The following is a 23,609-nucleotide window of genomic DNA, read 5'->3' on the forward strand; positions in this document are numbered from 1 at the left end:
TTCGTGCCGGTTCGAAACCACAGAGGGACCCGTTTCCGAGCGTCCTATCTTGGGTGATGCCACCGAGTCGGGACTGCTTCGGAATGCTGCTGCAAAGATTAAAGATTTTGACGGGATTTACGACCGATATCCAAAAGTGCTTGAAATCCCCTTCAACTCAGACAACAAGTGGGCCTTGACGGTGCACCGTAAACCTCACGACAAGGGCGACTTGATGCTCTACTTGAAGGGTGCCCCCGAACGTGTCCTCCGCCTCTGCTCCACCTTCTTGCAAGGCAATGAAACTGTTCCGCTGACCGAGGAGCACAAGAAGCAATTTGAAGCTACCTATACCCTCATGGCTTCCAAGGGTCACCGTGTGCTGGCATTCGCGGCCTTGGCCCTCCCCCGCGAGCAATACCCCGCCGACTTTGTGTTCAACAAGGACCCTCCCAACTATCCTACCACTGGACTCACCTTTTACGGTCTCGTTTCTTTGGAAGATCCACCCAAGCACGGTGTACGTGAAGCCATTGGTCACTGCCGAGAAGCCGGCATCAAGGTCATGATGGTGACGGGTGACCACCCGTTGACAGCCGAAGCCATTGGTCGCAAAATCAACCTGATGCTCCAAGACACCAAGGAAAAGCTCGCCCAAAAGCGCAATGTACCTGTCGAAAGCATCCCCGAAAGCGATGTGAACGCCATTGTTATCCACGGGGAGCAAATCGACCACCTGACCGAATCCGACTGGGAAAACATTTTCGACAAGGAGGAAATCATTTTCGCGCGTACGAGTCCCAAACATAAGCTGCAGATTGTCAAGAGGGCCCAATCCCGTGGCCACATTGTGGGTGTGACGGGAGACGGTGTCAATGATTCTCCCGCTTTGAAAAAGGCCGACCTGGGAATCGCCATGAACGTGTCTGGATCAGATGTGTCCAAGGAAGCCGCTGCCATGATTTTGATTGACGACAATTTTGCATCGACTGTATCCGGTATCGAAGAAGGCCGACTCATTTTCCAAAACTTGAAAAAATCGGTTCGGTACACGGTCACCCACACGATGCCTCAAGTCTGGGCCAACCTCTTGTACATTATTGTGCCCCTCCCGCTTCCTCTCGGCGCCATGCTCATCCTTGTCACCGATCTCGGGTTTGAACTCTTTAATGCCCTCAGTTACGCGTGGGACCCCCCGGAAAGCAAAACGGGACTCATGAAACTGGCTCCTCGTAAACCCGTCACTGCAGCCTCTATTGAACGGTTACGCCGGCGGGAACGCGAAGCCGCCGCCGATCGACCTCCCCATGATCCCGAATCCGGTACACCCCCACCTCGGACCTTGTCTGCCAAAATCTCAAACGGCTGGCGCACTGTCAAATCCGTTTTTACCAGACGCTTTTGGCGAGACCATTTCGAGGAAACTGAAGAAGAAGTCCTAGTCGACCGTGAAATTCTCTGCTGGTCCTACCTCGAAGCCGGCACGATCGAAACCATTGGTTGCCTCGCCACTTACTTTACGGCCATGTGGTACTACAAGCGTCTCACACCCTACGAAGCGCAACGCTACGCGGGCCAATGGGGCACCGACGGCCCGATTACACTGATGAACGGCAACATACTCTCCGTTGACGAGCAAAAAGAAGTCAACAATGTCGGACAATCCGGATACTACATGGCGATATTTTTCCAACAATGCTTTAATCTCTTTATTTGTAAAGCCCGCCTTGGACTCCCAATCGGTTCATTCATGTTTTCGAACCGGTACAATTTCGTTGGTATTTTATTTGGGATGGCTTTGGTTTGTTTTGTGGTTTACGTTCCGCCGCTTAATGTTGCGTTTTCGACGAGTTGGCATTTGAGTCCTATCATGTGGCTGATTCCGATTGGGAATGGGTGTTTGTTGTTTGGGTATGCTATTGTGCGGACGATTATTATTCGGATGCGTGAGTTTTTCTTTGTGCTTTTTTTGCGGGTCGTGCGTTCGTTTCTAATTACCTTTTATTTATTTCATAGGGAATCCCATAAAGTACACTCGAGATGTGGTGGGTTTACAAATGTATCCTACCCGCTGGTCGACGCGTGGATAAAGAAATATGCATTACAAGAGAGAGAGAGAGAGAAACGATTACTTTTTGTAATGTGTTTTTACATGTGGGGACATGGATCTGGACTGCTCATAATAGACTTTTTTTTTTTTGTTTGTTTTTCACACACACACAAACACACACACATATATGTTTAGATATTTTTGTCTCAAAGAAATGCACATGTCCATTCTTATAAATATTGGTCAAGAAGCACAAAAAAAAATAAAAAAAGAATTCTTGTCATTCATCGTGCTCTACACTCGTCCCTCCTTGAATCCACCCCTCCTCATCCCCTTCCTCCTCCTCATCATCAACAACCAACACAACCTCTTCTTCTTCTTCTTCTTCCTCCCCCTCCACTACTTGAACAACACTGGCCTCCATCCCAGTAACAACCGAAACCGAATCAAACGACACAAAACTCTCTTCATCATCAGTCTCATCCTGAACCCGCCGCTCACCAACCCGTTCCGCCCAGCCCCGAAAATCAAACCCAAGTGGATCCTCAACATCCGTAAAACTCTCATCACAAAGCAACGCAGTAGCAGTCGGTCGTAAATCCGGATCAATCGTCCAACACTTTTGTATAAACACCACAGCATCTTCAGAGAGTCCAGAGGGTAATGGCGGAGCATTACCCGTTCCCAATAAATAAATAACGTTACCACGGACTTTATGCCATGGTGTTGTGTTTGTAAGCATTTCGAGGACGAGGCAGCCTAGAGACCAGATATCGACTTTGGCGGAATATCCCTTGCCCCGAGCGACTTCGGGTGCCATCCAGGGGATGGAGCCTTGCATGGACATGCGAGTCACGCGGTGGTAGGCTTCGCGGTATTCGTTTTTTTTGGAGATGCCAAAGTCGGAGATTTTGATGATTCCGTCCGTGTCCACCAAAACTAGTTTTACATGTTAGCAAAAAAAAAAACGCCAAAACACGACAAAAAAACGTACTATTGGCCCCCTTGATATCCCGATGAATAATACTCTGCTCATGCAAATACTCCAACCCACTCAAAATCTGCGCAGTCATACACCGAACCAACTCGACCTCAAAAGCTCCATAGCGATTCAAACAACTCGAAATACTCCCACCAGAAACATACTCTAAAAAGACATTAAAACTCGTTTCGGTGATTTCGGAACCAAGGTATCGAACAATATGGTCGTGTTCAAGGTCTTTTAAAAAGTCAATTTCGCGGCGGAGGGCTTCTTCTCTTTTTTTTTTACCGGTTGGGTCGGTTGATTTCTTTTCAGAGAGGATGGCGCGTTCCACTTGTTTTACCGCCATGAGGTCTCCAGTGTCGAGGTTGAGGCCGATAAAGACTTTGCCGAATGCGCCTTGACCGATTAGGCGACCCAATTCGCATCGGATTTGAGGGGGTGGTGTGGGTGCTTTGGGTGTCGTGAGGGGGGGAGAAGGAGTAGCGGGCAGAGGTTTATCTGCGGATTCTTGTGTGGCGTCCTCTTTAGATGGTATGGGTGGTTGAGGGGAAGGAAGGTCCTCCATACCATCCAAAGAAGGTGACGAGACAGATGCCAAAGACGCCAAAGCCTCCCGGCCCCATGACGACCCCAAAAGCGATTCATCCTTGACATCAAGTTCAGAAACAGGTGGTTTGCGTACGGGTTCAGTACCCTCTTCTTCCGGAATGACTTGAACCGGTTTTTTTTTCGAAACCTGACTAAACTGACTGGTTCGTCGTCCAGCCCCTTCGCTTCCACGTCGCGAATAAAACGCTGATCGCCGATTCGCGACTTTGGACATGCGCTTGTTGACCATCGCGGCATGGACTTTACTCTTTATGGTATCCCGGTTCGGTTCCCGGCTGGCGTCCCGTCGGGGTGGAACGACAACAGGGACGCCGCTTTGTGTTTGTGGGGGGATCGTGTAGGGTGGTGTTGGAGCGGGTGCGGCTGCTCGACGTGCAATGCCGGGAAAGTATTGCTCGAGGTGGTCGACAATGAGTTCATCCGGTGGACGCTCGCCGAAAAAGTTTTGGAGTTTCTTTGAGCGTTGGGGTGGGGGTGTACTGGGTACGGGTATGTTGCTCGCCGATGGAGATGGCGTCGATGGCTGTGGAAACTGTTGTTGAAGATCGGAGCGTTTGAGTGTCCCTTGGCCTGAGGACGGCGCAGGAGGGGCCCGCTCACCGAAAAATCGTTGTAGTTTGGTGATTTGTCGGTCAACAGCGAGAGACTCTTGTGATCCGGTTCGTGAAAGGGTGGGGGTTCGGGATGGAAGAGTGTCGGCGCCTTTCAAGACAATGTTGCCGTCTTGAGTCAACATGTGGAGATGGATTTGCGCTTTGACCGGGTTATCGCGTGACTTGCAGATACGAAAGAGTTCTTCGTCGTCCAGTCGATACACTGAGCCAACACTTATTAGCGACAAAGAGGGAAAAACAGCAAAACCATACAAAAAGAAACTCACGCTCTTGATCATCCTCCAAGACCAAATCTGGAGCAAAAAGCGCATAGCGTTCACGATCCCGAGGATCCTTGATACCAAACTTGTTAAATATTCTAGTTTTAATGGCTCCTACGTCTGGCAAATCTGCCACGTCAATAATGTGGGACTGATTATCAATGTCGTTGACTCGGATGCATCTCTGCAAGAGTAGAGGGGTCATTGCTTGCGCACGGAAAATATGTAAATCATCCCCAAACACTCACTGCTAGAATTTGATCCACATTCATCAAATCCTTGTTTCCGCCCTACAAAAGACACCAGTTCATAACGAGATTCCAAAAGCCGGACGACAATATAAAAGTCTTTACCTTATCCCGTGACAGACTATTATCACGCACATGTTTCTTTTCATCATCACCAGATGCAGGACCGGAGAATCCAAATTTGAACAACTCTGCAAAAGGAGATTGTGGTGATCCTTGCATCCCATCCTCTCTCCCAGAAGGTCGTTCCAATCCCGCACTTGCACTCCCATTATTCGCAGCAGAATTCGATTGTACGGGCCGGGATCGATCGAGTGTCGCGCTCTTGATCGACGATGAACGGGGAGTGATGATGAGTGGGGATGGACTTGCCCTGTCCACTGCCATGGCCGCTCCCGTCAGGGACCCTTTGCGTTTAGGGACTCGGCCGGCAATGTCGCCCAAAACATCTGGGAGCGAGAATCCAGGCTTGAGGGGTGTACGTTCGGGGTTGGGAGCGTAAATACGGGGGTCACTGCGTGGTACAGGCATCTCTTCTCCATCACGAGGGCCCAGCGGGGAGGCCATGCCTCGTTCTAAGCTTTTGGACAGGGTAGGATGTTGTGCGGTCGTTGAACTTATTGGCACCGACGGGGAGGGCGAGGGGGCTTTTCCAGGGACAGAGGTTGGGGTCCGGTCCCACATAAAGGATCGGCTAGGTGAAGAGGAGAGTGCTGGTGGTGCGGAAGCAGGGGAAGGTGAACGAAGCATGCCGGATGAACCCTGGGGCACGGATCGCGGTCCTCTCAACTGTTTTTTGATAGCTTGGAGTATTCTCGCCCGGTCGCCAACAGACATGACACCAATGTCCTTTAGTGTATCATAGTTGAGTTCGAGGAGTGCTTGTCCCGTAATGTGATTATCAGCAAATGCGGGACCAAACCGCTCGAATCCATTCTCAATCAACCAGAATCCGACCAACTTTTCGTCCCATTCTCTCACGACGGACGGGGACAATGACGAGAATGGTGAACTGGTCGGTGTAGGAGGGAGAGGGCCTGTAGGTGCGGGTGTAGGTGGAGCATCGAATGAACGACGGGGAGTCGGGGATGCGGACGCCGTCGCCGAGTCCGGGGCCCGGTGCAATTGGACGACTTGCGACTGGAGCGTCGGCGGCATCTATTACAATAAGTGAGGATGGAGCTGTCCGAGTTGCTTTCTTTTTTATTTTGTTGTTATTTACACTGGGCAACTGGATCAGCGATGCTGTAAATAAAAAATCAATGTCCTTTTAGTATATTTTCCGTAGGCCGTCCAACCCTCCAAACTCAACAAACGAAAGCGGAGCGACGAGCAAAATCCACGTGGTTGAGAATCGTGGTCACGACTTGCTCTTCTACTTGATCCTACTGAGAGTGGAGAAGAAGAAGGAGAGCGTTGGTCGATTCACCCCCTCGCACGCACGCACGGCAACATTCAACAAGAAGGGATCCAACAAGAAGTAGAGAACTGGATGTCACATCAACGATCCTTGTTGCTTGCATGTGCTAGTTGATGATGATGTCCAAAACAAAACTATCCTCAAAAGTGCACGAGGTAAAAAGGGCAACTAGATATACGCTTTCCACTTGCAATTCTCCCTATTCATTTTCACGTAGAATCAAGTGATGGCTCAAAGGACAGCAACTTTCTAGCACAACACACACACACAAACAGCAATCTACTCTTATGGCTATAAAAACCGTTCAAATCCTGTGAGGGATCTAAAAAGGACGACAGATCTGGCCTAGTCGCTATGAATCTGCTCTGTTTACTGGCAATTCCATTCTTTTGCAAAAGCATACAAGCCTACACAATAAACAGCCCAGCTCGAACCCCGCCAACGGGCACAGTGGACAGTGCTCACAATCACGCAACACAGTGTGCACACATGCGCAATCTAGCACTCCTGCACACAATGCACTCTCCAGTCTCCTTGACCTCCTCAAGACTCGCATGCGCACAAGCCGCCGTGCGCACGAAAATGCACCAAACACAAACCCACCAAGCCCAGATCCAAAAATCGTTGCACACTGGCGGCGAGCACTAGTCATCACGTGCATATTGATTATCAAAGTCTTGCATAATCATCTCATTTCATCTTTATATGGTTAACTCAAATGCTTAGCTATTTTTGTTTTTTACGAGTATCTGCAGTTTGAAAAGTGTGCTTGGCGGTTGTCGAAGCACGGAAAAAACAGAAAGCATGGCACGACGAAAACGCACCCGTGTTCAACGCACGGAACCTCAGCAGGACGTAGACTATCGCAAAGGGGCTTCGGCAGACTTGCAGGACCTTGGTCTCGATTCAGAAGACGAGTTTCATGACCAGAGGGAAAAGATCACTCTTGACGAGAGCCTCTGGAGAGGACGTCGAGGAGAGGAGGACGAAGAAGGGGATGAAGAAGTTTTTGGGTTAGATGTGGGTGACTCGGATGAGGAGGACGAGGAGGAAGAGGAGGACGAGGATGAGCAATTGTTGAAAAAAGTGCGTCAAAGCCTGCGAAAAGGGGCAGAAGACAGTGAGAGCGAGGGCGAAGAGGATGAGGAAGGGGTCAAAAACCGACGCACGCGAGGGGGGGATGATGGTAAGAACATTTGATGCACACAGAGCTCAGACCCGGCCCATTGTGACATGCGTTTGGGTTCTAGAATTTGATGATCGGGCGTGGGGAAAGTCGAGGAAAATGTACTATGACGCTGACGAGGCGAGCGATCAAGAAGATGGTATGCATTCTTTAGTCTGCCTTGTCATCTTTCCCTGACTCCCTCATACACTGTATTCACATCATCGTTCTACAGCCAAGGAAGAAGAACAGGAAGCACTGCGCCTGCAGAAACTACGGGCCAGCCAAATCCGCGAGCAAGATTTTATTGACGACTTTGCAGATAGCTTCCTCAACCGCCTCTCCTCTGGTGCCGGCGAATCGTCAACCGCAGTGCACCTCGACAAGGATGAGCAAGATGATGACCTGGACCACCTCGCCATTTCCACTTCCCTCCCTCTTCACCTCCTCCCCTCAACACAAACAAAGGTGGAAGTCGTTTCGCGCGACGAGAGCAAGCTTTCCGTCGAGGAATTGGAAAGGATTGCAGAATCGAGTATACCTGATGTTGTGCAGCTTTTGGGGGAATTTACAGTTAGATGGGAAGAGTTGCGAGACGTTATTGGACCCGCGTTGAAATGGCATTGTCGGCCAGAGAATGCGATACGGACGGGACACAAGGGTGAAAGAGCCAGACAGTATCTGGAACTCAAATACCGTAGGTACCGTCTTTTATGTCCATGTGCTGTTCATGTATTAACACCTGGATGACCCTACGCCAGGCATTCTCGTCACGTATCTGACCAACATATCATTTTATCTCTCCCTCCGAGCCAACCCACCTCCAGGCTCAAACATCAAGGCTCATCCCGTTGTAGAATCTCTGGTTCAAATGCAGGAATTCCTAAGTGTTCTCGAAACCAAAGTGGAGGGCCGTGTATCGGACGATGATAGCGAAGGGTCCGATGAGGAAGGCGTACGGAGAAAAAAGAGACGAAAGAGGCGCCAGCAGGTGCGGGGTCTGCCTGGACTGATGGCAGACGTGGAGAGCTTGCTTGCGAACGGGGTAGATGCTATTGCCGATGAAGAGCAGGATTTGAGTGCGGAGGATGATGCAATGGACATGGCCGAACCCGTCGATCCGGTCCCATCCAAACTCGGAAAAAAGAAAACCCAATCTGGTACTCAAACGAACGGCAGCATTGAAGCGACGGAACCACCATCCAAGAAGAAATTTAAAGCCATCTCCATCCCCGAGGTAGAGTTTGTTCCTCTCTCCAAACCAAAGAAATCCCGCGTCAAATCAATGAGCAACGATTTCGGAGAATCGAACGACATTGACCTAGTAGATTTGGAAGACAAGTTGGCGAGGAAGAAGAGTCTAAAGTTCCATGTTACCCGCGTCGATCAGGTATACATTGTTGACTTTGGATTCATACCCTCCTGGTTACTAATTGTAGTACATGCGCGTAGGCCATTGCGTCCCGCCAAGCGCGCCTAGCACGGTCAGCAGGCGGAGACGAAGACATACCTTACCGTGACCGCAATGGCAAAGTCATCCAGCCTGCGTCTGAGCGACCAACTCAAGAAACCATTCCCGCGGATCTGGATGACGACCAAATGGGCGATATGGCTGGTGACTTTGGTTTCGGGTTGGATGATGATCTCTTGGACAACATTGGGGCGGAAGGCGAAGACGACGAATATGATTTAGGTCAAGACAAAACGCGCAAACGCCGCCATGCGTCTGACGAGGAATCAGACGCCGACGAAGAGGAAGACCCGCTGGCATACTACGAGCACGTCAAGCAAAGCAAGAAAGCTCGCAAAGAGCAGCGTGAAGCAGAAGTCATGCAAGCGAAATTGGATAACACGCTCGACGATAGGTATGGATGTCCCTTTATTTAGCTTTGGTGCAAAATACTCATGATCATCATTACCAGCCATCTCTACGACGAAAATGACCTTGGCGAGGGCGCAAAACGTCCAGCATCCTACAAGATCATCACGAACAAGGGTCTCACCCCGTACCGCAAAAAGGAACGACGCAACCCACGTGTCATGAAACGACTGCGGTACGAGAAGGCTGTCAAGCGGCTGGGAAGTTTCAAGAGAGTTGCCGTGGACAAGAGCAGTTTGGGAGCTTACGAGGGAGAAAAGACGGGTATCAAAGCAAATTTGGCGAGAAGTGTCAGATTTGCTGCATAGAGTTTGTTATATTTTGGGATGCACTTTTTTCTTTTATTTATTAGGGTTAGGGTGGATAGATTTCAGCACGTTTTACATATCTCTGTGAATGGACGAGGTTTCCGGATGGTGAGCATCATCCCTTTATGCATGGTTTTAAGCATAAATTGCAAACGTTGGCGCGTGCTCCAAGAGTTGCGCATGAGGCATGTACTTGATATATCAAGGTTCAGTCGTTTTGACCATTTACCAGGCATCTGGGCTACATAATACGGAATGTCACTGACTTTTACATTTTGACTCGTTGTAATGACAGCTGAAGTGAATCATTTACAAGCTGATGAGTTAGATTGCCCATTTTCCGCCTGGATCTGTGGGGGTAAATCGAGCCGCTTTTGGTACATACATCTTGTAGCTGCTGATTTGAACCCGAGTCATTAAGCAAGATCAAAGTGGGGAAAACGGAGGAGGGTTTTTGTTAACCGTACGAGAGCGCATCATCATCATCAAGCATCAATGGCAATCTATTCTTGAACCTGATTGGTAAAAATGACAATCTAAACGAGGCCAACTGTAAGGACAACAACCAAAGAAATCTGTTCCAAAACCCCCAACCCCAAAAAAAAAAAGAGAAAACATTATCGGAAGCCGTCGTCCTCCGCTTTCCACGGCTGTTCGCAAGCGCAGAGGGCGATTGCGCGCACCCAAATTTTTTACCAACGCTTCCCGACTCCAAACTAACCCCATTTTCTACAATCGCTTTTTGTTACGACTCCATTGATGGACTGGCAACTATGGTCGATTTATCTGTTTTGGTTGGGTTGGGGCGGTTTTTTTTTTTGTAAAGCAGATCAGCCGTCAAAGTGGTGGGGCCTTTTAAGCAAGGAGAACTGGCTCCGTTTTTTTTGCTTACTATGTTTGCGCCATATCTCCTCGTCGATTGCAAACATTCTTGGGCCAATAATGATGGTTAAACAATCAAAAAATATCTTAAAAAAAAATTGTGGAGGACATGTTGCTTTTAGTTTGGACCTCCTGCTTAAAAGGAGCAGTTGTGCTAATGCATCCGCCAGATCTGAGCTTTGATTCCGGTCTTGACCGCCCATCGTCTGTGTAGTTTTTCCCGTGGACAGCGCACAGGATAAACCTGTACTTATTCACTGGATTTCCAAATAACAAAAAATGTCCACAAATACGTTGGCGGATACGGAAATTGTGCGGGACGGGGAACTGACCAAAGAACTGCCACCTGACAATCTGAACGAGAAACCTCATAAACATGAAAGTGTTTTCGAGGGTGTCGAGGATTCACGTAGGTTGATAGGAAAACATTGGGTATTATGGTATGCTGATTTGTTGCTCGCGTTAGCGATCGAGGAGGTACGAGCTGCGGTTCCTCCGACAGACAACCCGGAGCTTCCAACAAACACCTTTCGAGCATGGTTTCTCGGCATCTTCTTCACTGTTATATTATCGTTCACCAACCAGGTAAGGGCGTCGGCTTCGTATGTCAATTGAAATCTACTTGGCATTTGCTAACGCTGTTTCGTTATCGCAGTTCTTTTGGTTCCGAGACAATCCACTAACAATCAAAATCCTTGTTGCCCAACTCATCTCCTTCTTTTTCGGAAAATTCATGGCGAAAATCCTACCCGCCGTCACCATTCCCATCCCATTCACATCCAAAGGAATCAATCTCAACCCAGGGCCTTTCAATGTCAAAGAGCATGTTTTGATCACCGTTATGGCGAATACGGCAGCCACTAGTTTTGATGCCATTGACATTATTGTGATTCAAAAGTTGTACTATAATGTGGTAGGTGATCCTCTTATTTTGGACGGCCTAATTGAGGACCGTTGGATTGAATCTTGCCATTTTTTATAGGATTGGGGATACTTGGGCGGGCTTCTTCTTGTACTGTCGTCGCAAACGATTGGATACGGCTTTGCTGGACTGTTGCAACGGTTCCTGGTTCGTCCGGCTACCATGGTATGGCCCGAAAACCTTGTCAACGCTAGCTTGTAAGTAGTCAGACGGTCCTGCATTTTAAGCGTCTCGCTGGAAACCAACATTCCCTTTATCAACAGGTTCCACACCATGCATCGACAACGAGACGCAGAAAGCCGAGTGTCAAGCAGAGGACGAAGTCGAGGAAATTACTTTCTCCTCGTCTTTATGGTGTCCTTTATCTATTACTGGTTCCCGGGGTACATTGCCCCTATTTTGACCTCCATTTCATGGCTGTGCTGGGTAAAGAAGGACTCTATTGTTGTTTCGCAGTTGGGAAGTGGGTTGAGCGGTTTAGGGTAAATTTGGGTTCTCCTTCGTTCTTGTCAATGGTATGCGTCTCATTAGTTTGTCGTAACAGGTATGGAGCATTCACGCTGGATTGGTCTACCATGGGCGCATGGATGCCATCGCCATTGGCTGTACCGTGGTATATCATCGCCAATCTCTTTGCTGGATTCCTCTTCTTCATCTGGATCCTGGTACCCGCTGTCTACTACACCGACGCCTTTGAGGCGAAAAAGTTTCCAATGTACAATACTCGCCAATATGACATCTATGGGTCAAAGTTCAACCTCTCGAGGGTTATTGAGAACAATGTATTGAATTCAACTGCCTATGAGGTAGGGTTTGCGTCGAGCGGAATTGCGGTAGTTACTCTGATCATTCTGACATTGGTTTTAAATTCCACAGGAATATAGTCCGATTCGGATTACTGCGTTCTTTGCCATTTGCTATGGCCAAGGATTGGCGGCTCTGGGTGCCATCATTGCTCACACAGCATTGTATCACGGACAGGATATATACAAACGTCTTCGATCTGCCAAACAGGCTGATGACGGTAAGAGCGCTGGATTGCGCCATTTTTCATATAAGGCCTATTGCTAATATGTTCAAGACAGACATCCACGCTAAGCTAATGGACCGATACCCCGAAATTCCCGGCTTTTGGTACCTCATCATCTTTGTCATCGCATTAATTCTCTCTATCGTTACGATTACCGCATACCCGAGCGACATGCCTTGGTGGACGCTCTTTATTGCGCTGATCCTTGCCGGGGCATGGATGATTCCAACGGGTATTTTGACGGCCATAACCGCGCAAGCACCGTCGATTTCAATGATCACCGAATGGGTGTTTGGGGTGATCAGACCGGGGCATCCGATTGGCAACATCATGTTCAAGACTTACGGCTACATTACCGTGAAGCAAGCGTTGCTGTTTTCCAAGGATATGAAGCTGGGGCATTACATGAAAATGTGGGTTACCGTCCCTTTTAAACCTGACATGTAACGCCGTTCTCATCTTTTCCTTTCACAAAAGTCCACCCCGAGACATGTTCAACTTTCAGATCGTAGGCACAGTCATTGGGTGTCTCGTATCTCTCTCCACCACCCACTACCTCTTGAATAATATTGACAACATCTGTACGGACGAAGCCTACCCATGGACGTGCCCAAATGCTGGGCTTTTCGGAGCATCGAGTGTGGTATGGGGTGTCGTCGGCCCAAACCGGTTCTTTGAGCCAGGAACATTGTATAATCCAATCGCGTGGTTTTTCTTGGCCGGGTTCTTGTTGCCGCTGCCGGTTTGGTTGGCATACAAGCGGTGGCCAAACAGTTGGCTGAAATATGGTAAGTCGGTGAATTCTGTACGGTGCGTGAGTTGGAACATATAATAACGTATCAAAACAGTCAATGTCAGCGCAATGATGTTGGGTGCCGGACCCTACCCTCCCGCCCCGACCAATGTCCTCCCAACATGGACTGTTATCGGCTTCATATTCAACTTTTACATCAAGCGTCGACATAACCGGTGGTGGGTAAAGTACAATTATATCACCTCTGCTGCATTGGATGCAGGTGTAGCGGTCTGTGCAGTGGTCATGTTCTTTGCGCTACAGAACAATGATGTCCACTTTCCGGCTTGGTGGGGGAATGATAAGGCGAGCATTGACCAATGTCCTTTGGCCAAAGTGAATTCCACTGGTATCAACGTATATGGATGACCTTTACCATAGTTTTACGTAGATATTTAGATTTAGGTTGCTGTAGCTGGAAACCACTTGTACAAAAAAGAAGAATAAACAAAAGAATCCAAGGTAGATGGAAAACCCCCTCCAACGATCCTGCTGACTCCATCTCCGACAGCACGTGACCCATTTGACGTTGAATGACTCCACCTCCCAAATTACTATAAATAGTAAAATTATAATGGCACAGTCACTCGCTAATTTTAGCCGGAAGGGGGAGGAAAGAGATGGTCGATGGGCGGGGGAGGCGAGGGAAAAGGTGTGAAAGGGCTTACGATAACACTCGGCTGTCGGCTGTTCGTCCTTTGGAAGTGTCGGCGACATTTGGGTTTAACTTTTCGCTTGCTGCTGCTTGCTAGCATCGCTTGTCTTAGCAAAGGAGTGTTCACGGCCGACCAACACCGATACGTGGACGATAAGAGATATTGGGGACAACTAGGGTTGCATAGCACACTTTCTCCATCTCGGTTTCATTACTCTTTTCGTTTAACGAAACACACCGCTTGCAAACTGTCTTCACCGCACAAGCCCTCCCCGTGGGAAGCAAGGTTAAGGGAGCCAAAGCGCAGACCCATCAGTTCGCATTCTCCGTCATTCTCTCCTTCTCGGAGCAGGTTCCACAAAGGAGGTGAGTTTTGGTGGCGACTGCGGGACTCTGTTTTTTCGAACGTTGTCTGTTAAACTAGGTTATCTTGGGTGTTTGTAGATGAGAACAGAATGGTAGAACCCTCGTCATGTGCCTTTGGAAAGTCGGACACCGATTCCAACATCATGCCCTCACTCACGAACTCTCTTTCCTCGGCGTTTGTGCTAAAGCCGTTCCCGGCGGCGTCGAAAACCGTTCTCACTTATCAGCACTTTCGGGTGGAAATGCATTCTGACGATGCCAAGGATAAGGTCTTTCTTGCCATCGTTAAAGCACTTTTGCGACAGGGGAACAGGCCGTGTACGCCGAAGGAACTTAGCAATCTTATTTTACGCCACAAACTGACGACTTTGGGGTATAGATTGTTATTGGGAGTGGTTTTGCTAAAGTATCTCAATTAACCATTCCTTGTAAACTTGCAGTGGTGCAACACCATACGCAACCGTCTCCTCCCGAATATCGCAACATTTCAAAAGAGCAACGGAGCTGTCTCGACCGCCTTTACTTGGGAGACGATCGCTGGATGAACGAAACTCTCGACGGCTTGTGTATTATGTCGACCAAGTCGGCGTCCCTGTCAAGCCGCTGGACGAACTAGCACACTCAGAGTCAGACGAATCGATGGATGTTGGGGATCATTTGAGTGATAGCTTTGTGTCGTCTCTTGCGTCGTCTCCTGTCTTAGCGCCCGGATCCATCGATATATTATCCGGCGCTCATGGGGATACGGGCATATCGAGTAGTCTCAAAGAAGGTGCCGGTGGAGGAGCGGACGGACCCGCGACGCCTTTGCGTGTATCAACAAGAGTGAAGCGCCGAAGAAGTCCATATTCACCACCAGATGACCAGCAGAGCAAACGCAGCCGGAGCGCTAGCTTGGCATCTGCTGTGACACCGATAGTGTCCCCTTCGTCAGGGACTGGGACGGACGATATGGATAAGCCTGTAATCCTGGTGGAGGACGTAGAATTGGTCGATCTGAGCACCCCTGCCGCCTCTAGACGATCATCCGTCGTAGATGCTTCTGTACCAGAGGTAGGTGCGAATATCGAGCCTGATTCAATAAAGAACGAAGATCCCACGACCGACTCCGAGCAGGATTTTCACGAGGATATGATGAAGGTAGACGGAGAATACGGCTCAGGTCGCTCTTATCAGCCTGCACGCTTGATTCCATCGACTCCTTCTACATATCGACAACGGGTATCGAGCGACGAGTTCCTCTTGAAGCCTATAACTTCCCCCCAAATACCCTCGTTTCAGTCCTCTCTTCCATCAAAATTGTCCCCCTCTCGTCCACATTTGGGGTTTGAGCCAGCCGACCATACAATCCCATCACCCTTTTTCGATCCGGAGGTCGACCCACTAGGGGTTGAAGCACATGAATCGAGAGCAGGACCTAAAGCCGAAAACTATTCTGATTTGCGTATGTTTGATGTGGGTATCCACGAAGAGTTGGACTATCACGAATTCCATCATCCGGAAGACATGAGCGTATCTGAGCTGGATTTGTTGTTGAGAGAGGATGAGGGCAGTTGGGGAGTACTTGGTGGGGTCACACCTGGGCAGTCGCCGAGAAAGCGTCCTGCGGAAAGCCTGGCACCAACACCAACGCGGATGAGAGACTCCGTGGTCACTCAGCGTCAGGACGCTGGTAGTGAATCGGTACAAGTCGCAAAAAAGAGGAAAGTACAGCCTGCATGCGAAGGGTCTGTGAACGACACTGGGTTGAAAAACGATAAGAGCGGAGAAGGAGATGGTGATGCATCAGGACAGTCAACCAAGAGGCCACCTGTGACTGCAGAGTCACACGCCTCTACATCTGTATCTCAGCAGTCCGCATCAACCATCCCGGAAAACAAACAGGACTCTTCGCCTCGGCAAAATTCAACTGAGCAGTCTCGATCAGACAATGTGGAAGATGCAGCCACAGATCACCTAAGTACAACCATCTGCAACCAGGCGGTTAGCCATACACCTTCACCACCACGCACTCCTCGGAACGACACTCCGTCTGACCACAGCCTGCCAAGCCGATCTCATTCAGCGCTGTCTGTTGCATCCTACCGATGTAACGGCGATACCCTAGAACTATACGAGAAAGCCCATGATCCCATTAGCACCCGGGTGAGCAAAATCAAATCAGCACCGCGAATGGAGCTAGTCCTACGAACTCTACATGTTGACTCGTTGGGACGAGCAATTTTGAAACCTCCGAGTGACAATGAACCGGATCGAAAGGTTGGGATACGTATGAGGGGATATGTCCGAGCTAGGGAGTTATTTGAAGTCGCCCCTTCTCAGGATGTTTCAGTTCCAACTTCGCCAGAGGTCAAAGTCGAAGACGAGGATGGAGAAGATATTGACATGGAGGACGAGTCTGTGTGGGTTGCCTATACTGAAGAAGTGCGTCGGCGGGCCGTTGGGCCACGAACGGGGGATGAGAGTGCGGTTGTGAGGATTGTGGGTGAGAATGCGCCGGGGTCTGAGACTGGACATGTTCTCGTTGTCCTGAAAGGATCGGACGTCGAAGGGGATGGTTTGGTACCTGTGGAATGTGGAGGAGTATGGTAATGATTTTATTCACGCTGTATTGCTGTCAGAACGAAGGCGACTCACAGCTCTACTTACTTTACAGGATACCTACATCGGAGGCTCGGCGACTGGCTACTAAACTTGGCGTGTCAGCACAATTCAACGAACTGCTGGACATGGGAGACGAAAGCAATAATGGAGAAATCGAAGTTCTTCCATCATTCTCCACATTAACATCTCCAAAGCTCCCGCCTCTACCATCAACTCCTACGCGCCCATCTGCTCGAAGTCTCCCTTCTCCCGCGTCAACACCTATTCCTTCTGCACTATCTAGTAAAGTTCCCGATGCAAGTCTTGGTCCGGCAATGTTAGAAGATGACATGGAAGTCGATGAAGGGCACGATTTTTTGGTGTTTGAAGGTGATGAAGAGTGGAGCCATGATGAGAGCAGCGCTGTGACTGGAAGCGAAGGGCCTGAATCTAATGTTGTCTCCAACGGCGCTATGGAGAAGCTACCAGTGACCATTGATCATTCAACGCTGGAGCTTATAGCGCCAGTCCAGCCTCCACCAAATTCAACGCTACCATTATACATGGCGACAATTGACGGAGTCTTAGTGTACATAACGTGGTTGACCAAGGGTTCCGACGGAAGTATCGCTCCTACTCCTGCAAGAGAGATATCGGATCCTTTGGAGAGCTCTCCCGCAGGGTCGGAGGAATCTGGTGCAGCGACGCCCCCATCAGCGCCCGCGGCGCCCACATCAGGGCCAACATCCACCCCACCACCAGTCCCCCCACCACCCGGTTCATCGTCTGCTGTTCCCTTGCTTCGTCGTGTGGATAATAACATGGTCAACGCGACCCTCCTTTTACACGCCGGAGGTCTTGTCACCGATAAAGAGCGGAGCATAGTATTGTCACTAGAGCGAGGTCGAGCGCGATGTCGTAAGAAGGGGAGTGGATTATATGGCACGTGGATTCCGCTCGCGCGGGCACGTCATCTCGCGAGAAGCTTTTGTCTCGAGAACCGATTGAGTTTGTTCTTGAGTGACGGATTTGGAAGAGTCGTCTTTGGCGTCGATGGTGTAAACGGTGCCAGAGGGAAGGCGAAATTGGCCAACGATGACGCGAGCGGGAGTGAGGGTACCCCCGTAGCGGCGGACGGCAGCGGTTCGTCAGTGGACGCAGGAAGTGAGGCTGGGGACTCATCATTTGTAGATGGGGCTGCGTCGAATTTGACCCCTGCAGCTGCCGCGTTGGCGGCTAGCAAAGCAGCAATGCTGGGCCTGACATCGTTACCCCCTAACGTAGTGTCTGGTTTAGCAAGCATAGGGGCCGGGGGAGGAGCGGCTGGGATAAGGGGATTGATGGCTAATAGAGGGAGAGCAAGAGGCAGGCCACCCTTGAAGCACCATCCTATTTCTGGTAGAGGTTTCATGAATGTGGGGCGATTAGGAGCCACTCTGGGTAGCTCGCCATCTTACACTCCCAGCGGGACGGGAACCAATGTGTCTACGACCCCTACATCTTCGGCGATGGCGGCGACTCAAGCGGCGATTGCGGCGTTATCAAAGCTAGGGGGTAATGGACCTTTGACAGCAGCAACTCTTGCGAGTGCCTTGGCTGCATTGAATCAGGTCAACCAGCAGAATATCACGGCTGGCAAAGTAACGACTCCGGGTTCCAGTCCATCAACTCCCACAAAACCGGCTTACGCCACTGGGACATCTCCAAGCCCCGCAACAACAACAACTGCTACATCTAGTTCCACTGCACCAGCAGCATCCGGCATCCCCACACCTGCTAGCATTTTGGCAGCATTTACCAATATGCTAAAGAACGGGTTCCCTGGTGGATGGAAACCTGCAGGCGCGCCCTCGATAAATACATCCACAACGTCCACCACATCTGCACCACCGTCTTCTGCGAGCAGTTCCATCACCTTCCCTTCGTCGTTGAAAGTTGATCCCAAACCTGGAGTTTCCTCTTCTCCTTTATCCACAACACCTGTAACTACTCAAGGCGTCGTGGCGAGAGCACTCGCCGCTGCTGGAGCAGGTCGTGGAGGAGGTTTATCTGGAACCGGATTATCCAATCCCGTATCGATCCAGACAAATGCGTTGGCAGGGCTGCCTAATTTGGGTAATCTTGGGGGAACCAGCTTTTCGCTCTTGCCGTTCACAATGCAAAACAGTGGAAATAACCTGTCGTTGGCCACATCTACGACGTCCACCTCGGCAACATCCTCTACTGGAATAAGTATTGGAGGCATCGACGGTCCAACTCCCGCTCTTCCTCTCTTGACCCCTCCCACTGTCCCCATCATTGCTATTGATGATATTGATGGCGGTGATGCAAACATGCCGATTGCAAGTCCTGCGGCATTGGCTGCGGCAGCTGCCGCTGCCGGTGTTACCTTACCAGTGGGTGTGGAGTATGTAGAGGAGGAAGAGGAGGAAGAAGATGAGGAGGAGGTTGAGGAGGTTACAGAGGAACAAGGCGAGGCGGAAGACGAAAACGAGGGAGAAACGGCGCAAGGGGGAGGAGGAAAAAGCCGACCTGGCGCGAAAGCAAACGGCACGACCAAAATCGAACAAGAAAACGAGTCAGATGAATCCGATGAACCCGACAATCAAGATAACGATGCAGACGATGACGACGATGATAGTGATATTGAAATTGTTAAATCTAGCGGAGGCAAAAGCGCACCTTCTCGCTCTGGCGGCAAAATCCGACCCCGTGCCGCCGTTCCCCCTACGAGCCGTCGAGCCCCATCCACAAGTGGTAAATCCCGTGGTGGATCGACGGGCATGGCAACGCGCTCCACACGAAGCGCTAGTACGCCCAACACAAAAGCACCACGGCGACCACCGCCAGCACCTAAAAAGGGGAGAGTAAAGAGTAAATCTAGAAGAGGGGCGACGACCATCATTAACCACTCAAATAAACACAGCACCGTTGTCAACAATGGGGATGTGGGTTCTGAGGAGGGAAGCGATTTTGAGATTGATGTGGTGGATGGAGATGGTGTGGATGACTTTCGGTGAAAGAAAGAAGGGGGTCGCTCTGTTTTTCGTCTTGTTTATATTTGTCTTTTTTTTTGAAAGAGTGGAGAGTCGGGCTTTGTTGTAGTAGCGTCATCAGCTCCGTTCATTTTTTTTTTCTTGTGCAATATGATATATAATGTAAACTTCTGCTCTTTGGAAAAGCCCTATCCTATCATTTTACTACTTGTTTAACATGAAAGATACTAGAATTTGCCTATACAACACTACTTTCTGGCCTTTTTCAAAGCTTTTCTGATTTTATCCTTTTTCTTTTCCATCAGTCCTTTGGGGTCAACTACACCTGTCTTGTCACCACGGACTTTGGCCGCCATTTCCGCCGCCACCGATGTTGCTGGGTCCAGTTTCCGTTTTTTGGAGGATGGGACGTTGACAATTGTGGCTTTGGCATTTTTGGGGAGTGCGAGGTCGGTTGTTTCTGGGATGGCATACCTGTGCATAAAACTAGTCAGACGACAATGATCACAAGATGGGATTTAAACGAAAAAAAGGACATACTTGTCCATATCCAACGAGTCCAAAACTCTCCTCTGCTCCTCCTTTAATCTATCCATAACACTCTCTTCACCCTCCTCCAAGTCCTGTTGCAACGACACGGTAGTTGGATCCCATTCTTCGTCGTTGGTAATGTCTCTTTTTCCATTAGCCTGCTTTTCTTCGTGGTCCACGTCCATGTCATTTGCATCCGTGGGCTGGGCCATTTCAGTGATGACAGTGTTTTCCACAGCAGATGTAAGAATTTGGTAGGATTTGCGGACCAGTTTGCCAAAGAGGGCCAACAACTGCGACGAAGGAAGGTCCAGCTCTTTCTCGAGGTCAGTGATGGATTTACGTTGTAGGCCTGTTGCGGCGAGGAGAGTTGCTTGGACGGGTGAGAGTTTGAGTCTTGTGTCGTCAGATGCCGCTGTTGAGGAGAGGAGACTGAGGAAGTAGGTTCGCGCGAGGGTGGGGAGGAGGTCCATGATAACGTGATAGTCGAGGAGGTTGTTCGTGTAGGATTCAAGACGCTTGAGGTCCCATGGTGAAAAATGGCGGTAAACTTCTTGGCTGTTGGTCAATGGAGGTGTGTATGGCGATGTCGCTGATGCTCGGTCTTTGAATGCCCCCGCAGCTTCTAGGACGCTCAAAACGAGAGTCGAGGGGAAATCTCTGAACCCGAATCCAAGAAGCTCTACAAACCGTCTACGGAAATCATATGCAAAGGCATCCAACCAGGCTTCATTGGAAATCTTGACGTCAGATCCTGATCTGTCCAACTTTTTGAGCATCACGCAAGTATGCTCGCCAGTGAGGTCGTTTGGTGTTTGGCGGAGGTAGACAGGGGTAAATCCGGCTCGTTTCCAGAACTTGTGGAGGGGTGCCGTGATTCCATACGACACACCAAGCCAGTGAAGGTGTTCCCGCGGTGGGCGTTCGGACAGTTTGAGGAGAAGAGGGGGCATCGTCGCTGGATCGCGGACACGGATATCGTCCGTGGCTAGTGTATGGGATTCTAAATCATCGTCTGTAACCCGCGTGACGGACTCTGGAACTGCTGTATCGTCGCTTTCGGAGAGTGAAGCAACCTGGCCGTTGTAGTAGTCTTGCAGGAGGGCAGTGGCGCGCGCACCGTATCCCATCCCAATGTAGTCTGGATGAGTTGCAATGCGAACCACGCGGGCTCCCGAGAGGGTTGCAAAGTCGTCATCTTGGAATTGTTGTGTCACAACCCACGGGATGAGATCGCCAGAGGCGCGAACACCTTTGGCCAGCGATGAGAGCGCTGCCCCTTTGGCGATAGAGCCTTCCAGACACACTTGAACAACGCAGAGCGGTTCTGGTAATGTGGTGGCACGGGCCTCGTCGACGGGTGGTAAGAGAACAAAAAGATGGTGCGCTGGGGCGTCGCTCATAAGCTGAAGATCGTTGGGCGTGTTTTTGTAGTGGCTCGCAACGTAGAGGGACATCATTTTCTGGAGGAAGGCTTCCGAAACGGGGTGGAAGCTGAACAATGTATCACGATTCACATAGTAGAGCTCGCACTTTGAGGGGTGCGGACAACCAGCGGGCATGCGAACTTGTTTGGTGTCGGGATTGCAACAGTCCAGGCACAATAAGCGGTTCAGCCAAGACTCTACAGGATCGCCGGCACCATACCGGATAGGCTCGTCGAGCTTGATTTCACGCAAAACTCGGTTGCCAATGACAGTAGGTGTGCTGGCTGCATTGCCAGTAGTTGACTTTCGTTCCTTTCCATCACGGCCCACGACCATACCGTTCCCAGAGGTATCACCCTTTGCTGAAGTAAACCCTCGGCTCTGCTCTCGAAGCTGGTTAAGGAGCTTGAGAGACAGGGACCGGCCAGTGCCTTCATATCCATTGATCGTCGATGCCATAAACACCAAATAGGGGCCCAAAAGATTCTTTACTAGCGGTAGTGGAATGGCAGCCGCCTCATCAATTACCACCAACTCTGCTTGCGCTAGGACATGGTAATCCGAAGGTTGAATCCACTGAATGGTTTGCCGATGATCTCGGAAAATGTTTACCCTCACAACGGCTTTTTGGAACGCTGGGTTGGTCGATTGTACAATGTCGTAGTCCAAATGCTCTTCGTAACCCAGTGCGTCAAATCCTTTGAAGATGAATTCAAAAAGGGTTTTCAAGTTTTCGGGACTCGGGGATGTGATGAAAATGTTGGAATATCCGTACGCTACAGCTGCGGCCATCGACAGCCCCAACGCGGCAGATTTTCCGCGTCCTCGGGCAGCTGTTAGTGCAACCGTCGACCTCAAGGTTTTATCTGCTATAGCTTCTATAAAGGTTAACACAGCCTTTGCTTGGTCAACGGTCTTGGCACAGTTTACGAGAGATCCAACCGGTTGTGTGTCTTTAAGCGAGTCTTTAAGCTCTACGAGTTCTTTTTGCAAGGGGGTGAGGGTGGTTTCTTCGAGGCGGGGAAGAGGTTTCACGTTCTTGCCGGCACTGAGGGGGAGGACATTAAGTTCATCATCTACCACCAAACAAGTTTCGCAGGCGCCGAGGGAAAGGATAAAGCGTTCGTTGAAACGAGCCACTGTGTCTTGATGTGATTCTGTACGATATCGCGCGTGCACGTCCTAAAGTTCGGAATATCAAACATTAAGTACAAGTCATCGACACTCCCTGCCGCAGCAAATTTGAACCCACCATAGTCATACTGTACAATTGCTTCAAACTCTTCATCGTCTTCAACAATATCACAACAATACCTCCCCCTTCGACAGTCTCCACCGTTCGCGCAAGCAAATTTGGCGTCAACGCTTCAAAGTCTTGCAGCACACACATTCCATAAGTGTTTCCCAAAATCTTTTCGGTTTCTTTGTAATAGGTATACCGAATGGAAGTAGATGAAACAAATAGCTCAAAAGGATCTTCCTCGTCCGCCTCTCGAATTCCTCTTGCAATCTGTCGTTTAATCTGGTTCATGCGCTTTTTGCGGTGGCTATAATCAAAGTACGGCGTCATCAGCACTTTTCGCCGACTTTGTGAATTGGCATATCCAACCTACCTAGAAAAGCCCAATTCCTTTTTGTAGCACCATAATACACTCGGCCGAGCAGATACTCTCGCTTTGCTCAACAAAAAATGGAGCGTTACGACTTGATCTCGCCCTCGATCTCCAACCATAACAAAGAATGAGCGTTGGTTTCTTTGGACATTATTTTGGATGAGAGTGGGAATACGAGAGTCTAATTTCTTTCGATGTGTATTCTGGACCATGTTCGAAATGGCGGTCCTTGTGGAAGCGATAAATGTAACAAATGCCAAAGCCCACCGTTGCAAACCGCGAACTTACATCCTG

At 49.7% G+C, this 23,609-nt stretch overlaps 6 protein-coding genes across 6 annotated transcripts in view; 4 read left to right on the plus strand and 2 right to left on the minus strand.

Moving 5' to 3' along the window:
• Nucleotides 1–2,286, plus strand: part of SPPG_07476 (HAD ATPase, P-type, family IC) — a gene marked incomplete at its 5' end in the record, with an annotated part of 3,640 nt that extends 1,354 nt beyond the window's left edge. The window contains 2 exons of the mRNA XM_016755643.1: nt 24–1,925; nt 1,996–2,286. Of these exons, the coding sequence (XP_016605121.1) occupies nt 24–1,925; nt 1,996–2,069 (1,976 nt within the window). The 3' untranslated portion in view covers nt 2,070–2,286. The remainder of the gene's footprint in view (nt 1–23; nt 1,926–1,995) is intronic.
• SPPG_07477 (STE/STE11 protein kinase) lies at nt 2,227–6,174 on the minus strand. The gene is made up of 5 exons (XM_016755644.1): nt 4,851–6,174; nt 4,746–4,787; nt 4,504–4,681; nt 3,024–4,439; nt 2,227–2,968 (listed from the first exon to the last, which is right to left on the minus strand). Exons 1-5 carry the CDS (start codon nt 5,901–5,903, stop codon nt 2,310–2,312), a joined length of 3,348 nt encoding a protein of 1,115 aa, XP_016605122.1. The 5' UTR covers nt 5,904–6,174; the 3' UTR covers nt 2,227–2,309.
• Nucleotides 6,175–6,916: 742 nt separating this feature from the next.
• On the plus strand, nt 6,917–9,848 carry SPPG_07478 (rRNA-processing protein SAS10). Its single transcript, XM_016755645.1, has 6 exons — nt 6,917–7,351; nt 7,416–7,490; nt 7,566–8,027; nt 8,092–8,720; nt 8,783–9,195; nt 9,253–9,848. Exons 1-6 carry the CDS (start codon nt 6,970–6,972, stop codon nt 9,515–9,517), a joined length of 2,226 nt encoding a protein of 741 aa, XP_016605123.1. The 5' UTR covers nt 6,917–6,969; the 3' UTR covers nt 9,518–9,848.
• A 505-nt stretch (nt 9,849–10,353) lies between these two features.
• On the plus strand, nt 10,354–13,623 carry SPPG_07479 (OPT family small oligopeptide transporter). Its single transcript, XM_016755646.1, has 10 exons — nt 10,354–10,808; nt 10,866–10,984; nt 11,055–11,312; nt 11,382–11,518; nt 11,585–11,803; nt 11,866–12,127; nt 12,198–12,345; nt 12,407–12,764; nt 12,829–13,139; nt 13,200–13,623. The coding sequence occupies exons 1-10, from the start codon at nt 10,679–10,681 to the stop codon at nt 13,511–13,513; spliced, it is 2,256 nt and encodes a 751-aa protein (XP_016605124.1). The 5' UTR covers nt 10,354–10,678; the 3' UTR covers nt 13,514–13,623.
• Nucleotides 13,624–13,806: 183 nt separating this feature from the next.
• Nucleotides 13,807–19,984, plus strand: SPPG_07480 (uncharacterized protein). Its single transcript, XM_016755647.1, has 4 exons — nt 13,807–14,165; nt 14,244–14,538; nt 14,606–16,753; nt 16,822–19,984. Exons 2-4 carry the CDS (start codon nt 14,255–14,257, stop codon nt 19,766–19,768), a joined length of 5,379 nt encoding a protein of 1,792 aa, XP_016605125.1. The 5' UTR covers nt 13,807–14,165; nt 14,244–14,254; the 3' UTR covers nt 19,769–19,984.
• SPPG_07481 (ribosome biosynthesis protein KRE33) lies at nt 19,844–23,599 on the minus strand. The gene is made up of 4 exons (XM_016755648.1): nt 23,316–23,599; nt 22,955–23,249; nt 20,285–22,884; nt 19,844–20,218 (listed from the first exon to the last, which is right to left on the minus strand). The coding sequence occupies exons 1-4, from the start codon at nt 23,525–23,527 to the stop codon at nt 19,993–19,995; spliced, it is 3,333 nt and encodes a 1,110-aa protein (XP_016605126.1). The 5' UTR covers nt 23,528–23,599; the 3' UTR covers nt 19,844–19,992.
• Nucleotides 23,600–23,609: the final 10 nt, after the last annotated feature.

The sequence above is a fragment of the Spizellomyces punctatus genome (assembly GCF_000182565.1).
Source record: "Spizellomyces punctatus DAOM BR117 chromosome Unknown supercont1.16, whole genome shotgun sequence".
NCBI lineage: Eukaryota > Fungi > Chytridiomycota > Chytridiomycetes > Spizellomycetales > Spizellomycetaceae > Spizellomyces > Spizellomyces punctatus.